The following is a 12,423-nucleotide window of genomic DNA, read 5'->3' as shown; positions in this document are numbered from 1 at the left end:
AAATTAGAATACTAGCAAAATTATGCTAATAAAGAAAACAAACATGACATAAAAAAATAGATCATACGAAAAATTGCATGGAATCACAAGGTTTAGAATGAGATTGAAATGAAATATAAATAATATAAAATGAAAAACAAAATTTTAGAATAATAATAATAAAAAAAGAATTTAAATTATTACAATAAAAATTAAATTAAAATGAAAACATAAAAGTAATAATATTAAACTTAAAAGTAATTTGTATGTCATTACAAAGAATTGGTAGTGTAATTACCATGTCAATTATGTGCGGATCAAGTAATTATATGACCAATCAAATAATTTGTATAGTATAATTATACCAAATCTAATTATCAAGCGGGCTGTCCAAACAGGCCGTATGGAATTTGCATTTATACGGTTGACCCTCGAAATTGCAAGCATAGTTTTCAAGTAAAGTATGCCATCTTGGTCGGGACTCCGGCGATGTACACCACCGATTGGTTGTAGGCCGACAACCCAACTCCGCCATTTTAGCCATTTAAGTGGAACTGAAGTTCAGCAGGATCCAAAAAGCACTTCAATATCTTTCCTCAAATGGATTGGTGGAATCATTACCAGTTCCACTTTAGCTTTCGCATGTTACTCCTATTCTTCACCAAATTACCCATCTTTGTCTTTTTCCCACACATCACAATCTCTTGACCACCATCGACCAAACTATCTCTTTGGAGGTAATTAATTTCACTAAAATCTTTTCAATTTCTTTTGTGGGTTTGAGTATAATTAGGGTTAACTTGTATATGCAGATGCTTACAGAAGAAAAGTATTCTTTAAATATGAAAAGCGTATTAGGATGCGAAGTCCTCCTGAAAAGGTATTAATTCTACCTAAGTTCTGCTTTCACTTACTTTGTTCTATAACTAATTAATTGATTCAAAAACATATTTTCGGAAGCTGTACTAAATCCTTACAATAGATATGTCGTTGGTATCATATTTTTTAAAAATGTTTTATCATAATCGTAGTTTTCTTGATGTCTGGAGTTAGTGATAGCAGAGTTTTATCTATTAGAACTACTGACTAAATAAGTTCATGTCATCCTATCCAACTTGATCTTCTTCTATGCCACTGTGATGTTATTTTGCTGGTGATGATCAAATTGTAGTATCTACACTCTAGATGTACAACTTTGGTATGAATATTTCCAATTTGACAGCTTACATTACTAGACAACGTTCAATGCTGTAGGATTTGTACAGTAACAAGAATATTGATGCGTACCTGTTAACAACAAAACAAGTCTTGTGTCGAGAAATTGCCCCAAGCCGACTTCGTTTCTCTTGGATGCGGAGTTCTGTTCATGAACTGATGTCCCTTTTAATCTTTTGTGTGTGTGAATGTAGGATCATCTTTATGTAGAGGAGGAGAGACTTTACTGTTGCAAATACCGATCAATGCACGTTTCTGGTTGGTTACTTCCCAATACATTCTCTCTGGGAAGTAATTTTTTAATTTTCTCTCTTACATTCGGGTCATTTGCCCACGTAGAGCGACCCACAGCCCATATCGGAAATCCAACATCTCCTTCTTTGCTCATGGTGGGATAGACTCCTAACCAATATCATGTCTATGACACATATGCATACAAACAAATAATTTGTGTGACCAGCGAGCATCAAGAGCTATACCTATTAAGGTGATACAAAATCTCCATGTAGGAATTCAATCACATTCACTAGGATCTTATTACTCACGATGCCCTAGACATCATTTGCTAATCCAGTAGCTAGTTTTCTGATCCCTCATCTTCGAAAGAGGTGAGCTTGAGTTTATGTTTAACTTTACATCCACAAATATACTTGATACTCATGGTTACTGTAATGGTCAACCTGAGAATACAAGTTAAATTACTAAATGGGAATTTCTAATGGCAATTGTGCAAAGTAGGGTTGTCTAATGGGGTGGGATGGCCCATTACGGTCCCGGCCCGTCCCACTAACGGGACCGGTTTAGCCCATTACCATCTGGATGGGGTGAGATGGAATTTGGGCATGGAATGGGGCCACGCCACCCGAATGCAAAAGTTTATTACTAATAGTTGGCAATGACCAAAAATAGTCTTTCAGCCTCCCCCTCCCCCCAAAAATAATTACTACCCCTATCAATTTTTACGCTTCAGCCCTAATTCTAAACTATAAATACCCGAATTCTTCTTCATTTTCTCCCCACCAATTCTTACTAGCTCTTTAATTCCCCCACCCCCTCCTCTAAATTACTAGTCAAGTGCTATTAAATGTTGTGTGAAGTTGACAACTCGTTGGAGCAGGTTCAACTTTCAACATTAATTTATGGCTTATAGTTATATTTTTCTGCTTTTATGTGGATGTTTGGTACACTCCATATCTTTCTCTAATTCTCGTACTTATTTTTATTATTTTTGTATATATATATATATATATATATATATATATATATATATATATATATATATATATATTGTCATTTTATTGCTCCTAAAATGTTTTAAAATGTAAGCTTTAATTGGTGGTAAGGGTAGGTAAAAAGTTCTTGTTCTTAATGGGTTTATAAGAATAGTAGTAGCACTAAATTTTAGTACAATGTTTGCTTGCAAATTTAAGTCTGGAATAACAAATACATGTATTAGTTATACACACTATTCAAATACTATTTTTATGCATAGTAAACCATGACATGAACAATGTTGGGTACTATTCCTATTCTAATACACCTTATTCAGTACTATGCCTATTTTAATGCACCTTATTCATTTAATGTCACAAACTAAATAGTCGATAAAAAATAATGTCAGCATAACTAATTCTTGCATAACTGATCCAGCATTTCTAATCCTAGCATAACTAATTCCAACATTACTAATATACCTTATTCAGTGTCATTCTTATTCACCCTACCAAACGATGTATAAGTAATCCACCAACCCATGTTCTCCTTGTTCATCAATTTTACTATGGCACTAACTTCAAAATTATTCTATGGAAGGTTTCACACCTATAAATGTTATTCTACCTTGTGATGGTATATAGAAAATATTTGAAGTGCATGAAAAAGTGAGGTTGGATAAAAAAGAGAGTTTTATTTTGTTAAGGAAGGTGTCTATTTTTGTGGAGCTTTGGACTCAACAACTTGTGTAGAGTTTATTCGAGTCATACAAAGTTATCAGGTTATTATATCCCGGAGGGGATAAGTCAAGAGGATTATTACTAGAGCAGTAAAGATTTTGCTGCAGTGGGTTAGAATCTCCATAGTGAGAGCGAGATATTTGTGTCTCAACTTGAAGACTTTTTATCTTAATTTTTTTTTTCAGCTGTAATTATATTTTCACCAACACTTCCTTTCATGGGATTTTAGGTCTACCCTTTGCTTGACATGTTTGTTGCATCAAGAATTTAACAGTGTCTGTGTCCTACAGGCCTTTTTAAACTTCTCTAACCTACTTGGCGATCCGATTGCTGACAATGTTCTTCCTTTTCCAATGATAGGTGTATTAGGATATTGATTGTAGTGTACTGTAAAGATCTGAAATTTTATCTCTCTATTAAAATTTGTTCTATCAAGCGTGTGATTTACATGAGGGTCCATAGTTAAAATTTGTTTTAATATTTTGTTGTTTCTTTGAAGGTGTTTGAGTACTTTGCATCTTTTGAAGCCCATGATGGAGAAATATTTATGACACCAGCAGATCTAATGAGAGCAGTTGTTCCTGTGTTCCCTCCATCTGAATCACACCTCGTGAGAGATGGATATCTCAGAGGTGAAAGAAATCCGGGTGAATTGCGATGTGCCCCATCAAATTTTTTTATGCTTTTTGACACAAATAGTGATGGCCACATATCTTTTAAAGAGTGAGTCCCAAGTCTCAATGCAGTCTCTTTTCTTCTCTATTCAACTCTTCATATTTCCATAATTAAGTGATCTCCTCCCTTGTCTTGTTTTTCTCTGTTTCTCCTGAATTTCCTCCGTATCACATTTAAATTTAGAATCATTCAGCCTGAGTTATTAACTATACTTATGTTGAAGACTGTAAAAGTCTCTAATTTATTGCATTTTGTACAGGTATATTTTCTTTGTCACCCTGTTGAGTATCCCTGAATCAAGTTTTTCAGTGGCATTCAAGATGTTTGACCTCGACTGCAATGGGTAGGAATCTATTTTTAACTTTAAAGTTTGCTATTTGTAAAGTAGGGATATGAATAAAATTATTGGTCCCCTTCTTGTACAATAGGAATGTAAGAACTAGCATATGAGGGATCTCATGTCAATTATTGAACGCATACGAGGATATGGCAGGTACCTTCGTATATGTGCTTGTGCACTGAGCTGCAGAAGAGTGAGAGAGCAGTTTCCAGTTTTGAATACTGTTTTATGTAGTTGCGAGACTTGGAAAATTTATGTTTTCTGTTCAGTGATGCAAAATTGTGGGACTTAGAAGAGGTCACTTTGAAGTTTGATGATTATCGTTTGCTTTTCCTTCTCGACTCTAACTAATTCATGTTCAGAATTGTGAAGAAAAGTAGATACATCACTTTCATGATTATACTATGGATTTGTTCTGTTTGAATATTATGGTGATTGAGTATGGAATCGTTGAGCTCTATGGCTTTGATAATGGCAACTTAATGCTTGGACTTAGTTGTTACTCTATTAAGATTATGTCAATTGTTTATTGAGATGGTCTTTTCCAGTTAATTTGCATGATTGAAAGACTACTCACTTATTTATTTGGGGAGGTTTGAGGGATGACTGCCTGAAACTCAGGTTGAAAAATTATTTGTTTCTTATTCATGCTGTCATGTTTCTCATATTATCACTGTTTCTGTCAGACTTTCAAAGACCAAACTTTGTCTGGCTTACTGAGTTAGTATTTATGTTGTGACAGAGAGATAGACATTTATGAATTCAAGAAAGTGATGACTTTGATGCGAGCTCACAACAGGCAAGGTGCTCATCACAGTGATGGACATCGAGGAGGGCATAATTTAGGTGGTCATATAGACAGTGGAGGCCTATTACAAGACTTCTTTGGTGAAGATGGGAAGAAACGCCTCCAGTATGATACATTTGTCCAATTCTTGAGAGATCTACATGAAGAAGTATGTGAACTCTAATCATCAAATATTTTCAAGAAAAAACTCTAATCATCAAATGCAAAATAAGAAAACAGAAAACAAGAATAGTTTGACATTTTTGCCATTATTCAATTCATATATGTCATTTGCATTGCAATGGTTTTTAATTATTTCTCCTTGTGTTGTTATATTGTATCACCCTCCAATATTATTTTAAAAGGAAACCCAATTGCATTTATTATATTCACATCCAAATCGTTACTCATCAGTCCTATATCTCCGAGAAGAGAAAGTGACTCATTTTTGCCAGACTTAAGAAGGCACCTGTTATCAGGATTTATTATTATGTCTCTTTATTTATTACTTATTTTAGTAGATAAGTATTTGTTACATTGTTTTTTTCTGCAAGACTATCATCTGGCGACTTGTCTTGCTTGGGAGTTGTGTATTAGAATATATGCGGGATATGTTTGGCTGGTAGCTTAGGTGGTGAAAAGGAGGGGAGCATCTTACATTGCCTTTGTGTTTAGTCAGCTTGTAGAATATATGCGGGATGTTCTGCACTTGACCCCCCATCAGCTAGGAATGTTAACAATTATGATAGGCCGTCATCAATGAACTAATGAAAGTGATGTTCCCTTCCCTCTCTCAGATGTGATCTTGAATTGTTAATTCTATGCTGCTGTCATGTATGTGCTTCACAGATGCTAAAATTGGAGTTTGCCCACTATGATTACAAGTTTCGGGGGACCATTTCCGCAAAGGATTTTGCCCTGTCCATGGTTGCTTCCGCTGATTTAAAGTACTTAAACAAGTTGCTTGATCGAGTTGATGATTTAGATAATGAGCCACAACTAAGTCATATTCGTATTTCATTTGAGGAATTCAAAAGTTTTGCTGAGCTTCGGAAGAAGTTGCAACCATTTTCATTGGCACTTTTCTGTTTTGGGCAAGTGAATGGTCTTTTGACTAGAAGTGATTTTAAAAGAGCTGCTTCTCAAGTATGTACTCTTTGTTTCGCTCTTCCATCTTTCAGTCAATTTGTCCCATGTATGCATGCATGTGTTTGTATTTACCCTTTTCAACCAGAGGCGGGTTCAGGATTTGAAGCTTGTGATTCCTAACATTCATTTATATTTGTATTTACATTAATGTCAAAATAAAGAGTTATATTTATCAATGATAAGAAATAATAAGATATACTGATTCATATATTATATAGAGTAATAATAATTTGAGCCGGAGTGTTTTTTGGGGGAAAAACAGAAGTGCAGTTTAATATAAAAGGCGACCAAAAATGAATCCCTGGTCGTTGGACCGGATGAGCTCTAATAGGATCCTTCCTTGCTCCAAACCCAACAATGTGATTTGTTGCTGGGTTCCCTGCTAACATATATTATACATTTAATAGGGTTTCACAATATAAATACCAGGTCTAGATAAAAGTTACTGGGTTCTTGGAAACCCAGACCTAACACTGTAGATCCGCCTTGTTTTCTACTCCTTGTTTGAATAATAGTTTCCCTCGTCATCTTGAAGTCATTTCAGGATTTTACTTGGCTGTAGGATGCATGGTTATATCCAGTGTAATGTTAATCCTCTTTTTTAGATCTATTTTTGTGTGTGTCATGTGTTTTAACTGAAACATTACATTATATATTTAGGTGCTCATTTAGTTCTCAAGTTCCTCTGACAAAGTATTAAACAGGTATGTGGAGTCTCTCTCACTGACAACATGATAGAACTTGTCTTCCATGTTTTCGACACAAATTGTGATGGAAGTTTAAGCTCGGATGAGTTCATTCGAGTTTTAGAGAAGCGAGCAAGGGATATTGCTGAGCCAACCGAAGCAGGGATCCTTAACTTTATGTCTTGTTGTGGGAATTGCACACGAAACTACAAATCAAACTTGCTTTCTTCATGGTCAACCTCTTGTTGACGGGATGAGGACCTACAGGAATATTGGTGTAATGATATCTACTTGAATAGTAAGTATCCTCCTGGATGTTTATTTAGTTTTGTTTAAATAAACTGTATGAAGGGGATCTTTGGCACCACCACAACAAGTGTAGTACTCCCTCCGTCCCTATTTACTTGTCCATATTTCCTTTTTTAGTTGTCCCTATTTAGTTGTCCATTTTGACAAATCAAGAAAAGACAACAAATTTTTTCCTATTATATCCTTATTTACACTTCTTGAAAATTGTAAAAGTGTATGTTGTTTCCCTCCAATTTATTTCACTTGAATTCAAATAAGTGGTTGTAATTTTGAAGTGAAAAGTTGTCATAAAGGTAAAATTGTAACTTCACTGTGCTAATCATTGTTGCCTTAATCTGTGTGCCATTTCTAAAGTGGACAACTAAAAAGGGACGGAGGGAGTATTTAGTAGGAGGTTACGGGTTCAATTGTTGCAAAAAGCAAAAAGGTTAGGTCGCCTACAGTCCCTGAACCCTCTGCATAGTAAAGAGTTTTGACAACTGGCTGGGCCTTCTAAATAAACTGTATCAATAGCAACAAACAATTGAAGCCTTGTGCTACTTATTTCCAGAAAATTGTTCGGAACATTAGGGTTTGATCCTTGGTAGTTTATAAAGGCCAAGCTTGAAACTCTAGCAGGAAAGTCTTTTAGCTGTTCTACCTGGATAGACTTGGAAATTGTACAGTGTAACATGCTACAAGTTTGATGTTATTCAAATATTTTAGTTTTCTGGCAGTAATTGATTTGCGTTTTACCATTTTATATTTACTTCCAAGAAAAGAGAATGCTGCGATGAGTATGCCAATGAAAAGCAACACATGAAATATGAAGAAGAGAGTTGGTAGGTGCCTTTTAACTTTTCATTTTAGGGCATTTTACATAAATGATATAGTGTATTACAATCAATTACAAATTATGGTATAATATCTACTCTTACCGAAAATAGCATTAGTTTTGTTACCGAAATAGCAAAATACCTTTTCTCTTTATATTCTCTCCCTTTTCCATTAATTCTCCAATTCGTTTCTTCCCATGAATTCTCCAACAGCTCCAACGGATCCGTAGATAGCTGTGTTTGTGATTTTCCATTATTTTCTAAAATTATTCATTCAAAGATTATACATTGATCTATTATTAATATTCCTAGAATTACTACAACCCAATAATCTTCAATTTAATTTTGTGATACAGATTTAGAGAGGTAAAAACTTGATTTCGTTTTAATTTTTGTTTAAAAAAAGAATTTGAAAAAGACGAATTCATTGTAAATTTACTCAAATTCAAGCTATTGAACCGGTTGAATTCATGCTATAAGATCGTTAATGTGCTTTTGATTTTCATTCAAGTAGATTCTTTCATGTTTGAAGTCGATTTGATTCATTCATTTTGAGGTAAAAAACTTGAGTTTTTTAGTTTTTAGTTTTAAAATTGAATATTTAAAAGACAGATTCATCGTAATTTACTCTAGGATGAACTATCATACCCACATGCTTTAGCAGTTATCAATATAAAACATCTAGGATATAGAGACTACTGCAGTCCATAATGAAAGACAAACGTGTCACAAACATACCAATTTCAATTGGAAAATCTTCCCGATTTAATCAATTGGAATGTGTCATTGCATGTATCTACTAACATGGTGTTGCCTCCAATTGGAAAAAAGAGCAGTTGGAAGACCAAGAAAAATAAGAATTAAAATAGGTGAGGGCAGGAAGTACAAATGATCTAAAAATTCGTGCAATAATTCTGGATAATCAGGTCACAATCGAAAGAATTGTATAAATGTTCAAAAATAAAAGATGAGACGTTACTTAGTCATACATGATTCATTCAATTGAATTTCCAACATTCTGTTGGACAGAGGTTTATTTCTAAATATCTTTTTTGTTGTTGGGCAAACTACATTGGAAAATTCTATAGGTCATATATTTCTACATCTACATGTTGATTGAATAAATTGAAAATTTTGACAGTTTGCATGCAAGTTGTTGATACCTTTGTAATATGAATGGTGCTTAGATTTTATCCTGTGTTAGGAACAAAGATATTAAATCAAATTTGATGCATAAGATTTGGGCATTATAAGTACTTTGTATTAAAAAGATATTAAATTAGGTTTGTATTAAAAATGTTTATGCATAAAATTTGGGGTATTATTGACAGTCTGTATTTGAGTTAAGGCACAACTGAATTAAATATGTATTATCGATATTTTATACTCCTTCTATTTCACAAAGAATGACCTCATTTCCTTTTTAGTCAGTTTAAAAAAAAAAGACCTCTTTCCTTTTTTGGTAACATTTTACTTTTAGCTTTCCACGTGGCATGTTTAAGACCACAAGATTAAGGGCAATTTTGTACATTTGACATAACTTTAATTTAGGATCACAAGATTCAAAAGTCTTTTTTAATTTCTTAAACTCCGTGCCAAGTCAAACCAAATCATTCTTTTTGTAATAAAAGAGTATTAAATCATCTATGTTCTAAAAAGGTTTTGCATATAATTTGTGTCAAGGCACAAAATGAATGAAATATGGACTGTAAATAGTTTGTATTAAAAAGGTTTTAAATTAGGTTTGTATTAAAAATATTTGTGCATAAAATTTGAGGTATTATTGACAGTTTGTATTTTGAGTTAAGACATAATTGAATTAAATCTGTATTATGAATATTTAAATTCAAAAAGTATTAAATCAACAATGTTTTAAAAAGGTTTGTGCATATAATTTGTCTTAAGACACAAAATGAATGAAATCTGTATTATAGATAGTTTGTATTATAAAGATATTAAATAAGTTATAGATAAAAAGATTTGTGCATAGGGTTATGGTATCCGTATTATATATAGATTAGTATTATATACAGATTGTATTAAAAAGGTATTAAATAATGTATTATATATGTATTAGATATGTATTATAACAACTCTTGTCCATTTTGTATATTAAATCTATATTAAATATATATTACCAAAGAATATTCGTGCATTAAAATTGTATTGTGCATAAGATGTTGGTGCATTTTGTAGCGCCAAATCCTTCATGACACACCATATATCAAAATGTATTACAATCATATTAAAAAAGCATTAAAAAGACATTCAATCAGCTGTGTCAAAAAAATTTGTGCATAGAATTCGGATGCTATAGATAGTTTGTATTTTGAGTTAATGCACAAATATTTTAAATCTGTATTATAGAAATTTTGTATTAAAAAGATATTAAATTACCTATGTGTTAAGAAAGATTGTGCATACAAATTGTGTTAAGACACGAATGAATGAAAAATATATTATAAATAGTTTGTATTAAAAAGGTGTTAAATCAGGTATGTATTAAATAGGACTTAGATCTTACAAATAATTTGTATTAAAAGAGTAGTAAATCAGCATGTGTTAAAAAGGTCTGTGCTTATAGACAATTTGTATTTTTTTGTTGAGGCACAAAATGAATGAAATATGTATTATAGATAGTTTGTATTAAAAAGGTATTAGATCAGCTATATATATATATATATATATATATATATATATATATAAAGTTTGTGCATAGAGCTGTGGTATTATATATAGATTGTATTAAAAAGGTATTAAATTAGTATTATACATATGACATACCTTACATACCAAAATGTATTACAATCATATTAAATAGGAATTTTAGGCAATGAATATGTTTACAAAAAAATGCGTATTTTCTGGGTGTATTCAACTCAAATGTTTGTTAAAAGCACCACATCATATTCACAACAAAAAAACATTTCCTGTTGTATGTGCTTAAAGAATAATTTTTTAACTACTTATAGCACCACTGTGTGCATGTGCTTCAAAGAAAATAATTTTTCTACTACTTGTGGTATCGCAATTAACTATGCATTAGGTCCCTTTCCGCTTATAAACCTTCCATGTCTTCTCTTCATCACTAATAGCTCCACTTTCTTGTTTCTTCATTGTATAGCTAGAAAGAAAAAAAATCATATTACGATTTGGGTCATACTTGTCCTTCTTTCAAATTGGATTATTTATGTATTACTTTACTTCGTAGTATTCTGAAAATTTTCGCATCCTCCCTCTCGGGCAAGCCGAAAACACATGGGTGACTTTGTATTTGCAACTACAAACCCTTTAGATTAAACCACAATCACTAGGTGAAATCACCATTAACATACATCTAACCTATCAGCAAGCAAGACCCAACAAGAATATCAACCCATATTTCCTAAATCACACCCCAAGAATGGGGGTTTTTAGCCACACATCAAGAAATAAGAAATTATACCTAACATGATAATGAAATCAACTGGGTATAAGAAATTAAACCTTGAATTAAGCAAAGGGAAGTGAATAGAGAAGACCCACTTCCAACTTGGGGAAGAAGAACTCCTTTCTTCAAGTTTCCACAAAACCCTTTCCAAACTTGAGAGAAAATATTAGCCAAAATATGTTCTAAAGTGAAAATAATAATAATAATTGTTCCACACTCCAATCTCAACTAAGACTACAACTCTAAATAGTATTTATAGTTTTCACAGATTGTGTTGCGGAGGATTGTTCGGCGACATTAGTCGAGATCGCTGATTAACTCGGCGATCCGCCCTTTGGTCAGTTCATCGCCTTCAGTGTCTTGCCTTTAGCATCCTTGCATTCTGGATCATTGGGCGGTACAGTACTGCTTCGCGGAACTGATCGGCGACCCGCCGACTGCTCCTTTCCTCACCTTTTGATCAACTTCCTTCAAGGGTTCGCGTACTGGAATGAAGGGCGGCTTATGTCGTTTCGGCGACTCGCCATGTTAAACTCGGCGATCCACAAGATTCCATTTCTTGTTCTTTTCAGCCCTATTTGTTCCATTTTGCGCCTAAGTGTCCATGCTTCCACTAAAACTTCAAATACCTAAAACTTCAGCATTTTCATCAGGTATTAAGGTAAAACAAGCATTCAAGGACACTATTTCCATTAAAATAAAGCCCTAAATGAGTCCAATTTGTGGACTCATCAACATCCTATCAAATTACGGATGTGGCTCATATCTGGTTCACGTAGTGTAAAGACAGTGGGGGTGTGGATGCAGCTCCTCTGACGTGGGACTTTTTTCCGGAGCTTTTCTTGACAAGTTCTTTTGGAGAGAATTGAGGGAGGCTGAGGCCTATGAGTTTATAAACTTGAGGTAGGGTTCGATGTCAGTCCAAGAATATGAGCTGAAGTTTACCAGATATCTAGGTAAGTTCCATATATGGTGGCCAATATGAGAGCACAATTGAGCAAGTTCTTGTTTGGAGTATCCGATCTGGTAAAGACCGAGTGCCGAAAAGCTATGATATAAGGAGATATGGATATCTCCATACTAATG

The 12,423-nt window shown here is 33.5% G+C and overlaps 1 protein-coding gene across 1 annotated transcript; it reads left to right on the top strand.

The window, feature by feature from the left end:
- Positions 1-418: 418 nt before the first annotated feature.
- LOC125812381 (calcium uptake protein, mitochondrial-like) lies at positions 419-7,130 on the top strand. The gene is made up of 7 exons (XM_049491885.1): positions 419-716; positions 792-859; positions 3,646-3,869; positions 4,081-4,164; positions 4,904-5,117; positions 5,798-6,094; positions 6,802-7,130. The coding sequence occupies exons 1-7, from the start codon at positions 443-445 to the stop codon at positions 7,030-7,032; spliced, it is 1,392 nt and encodes a 463-aa protein (XP_049347842.1). The 5' UTR covers positions 419-442; the 3' UTR covers positions 7,033-7,130.
- Positions 7,131-12,423: the final 5,293 nt, after the last annotated feature.

This window comes from Solanum verrucosum, unplaced genomic scaffold (genome assembly GCF_900185275.1).
Source record: "Solanum verrucosum unplaced genomic scaffold, falcon-dt-bn FXZP01000209.1, whole genome shotgun sequence".
Lineage (NCBI taxonomy): Eukaryota > Viridiplantae > Streptophyta > Magnoliopsida > Solanales > Solanaceae > Solanum > Solanum verrucosum.
The sequence above is the reverse complement of the archived record's forward strand: the minus strand, read 5'-3'. Positions and strand labels throughout refer to the sequence as shown.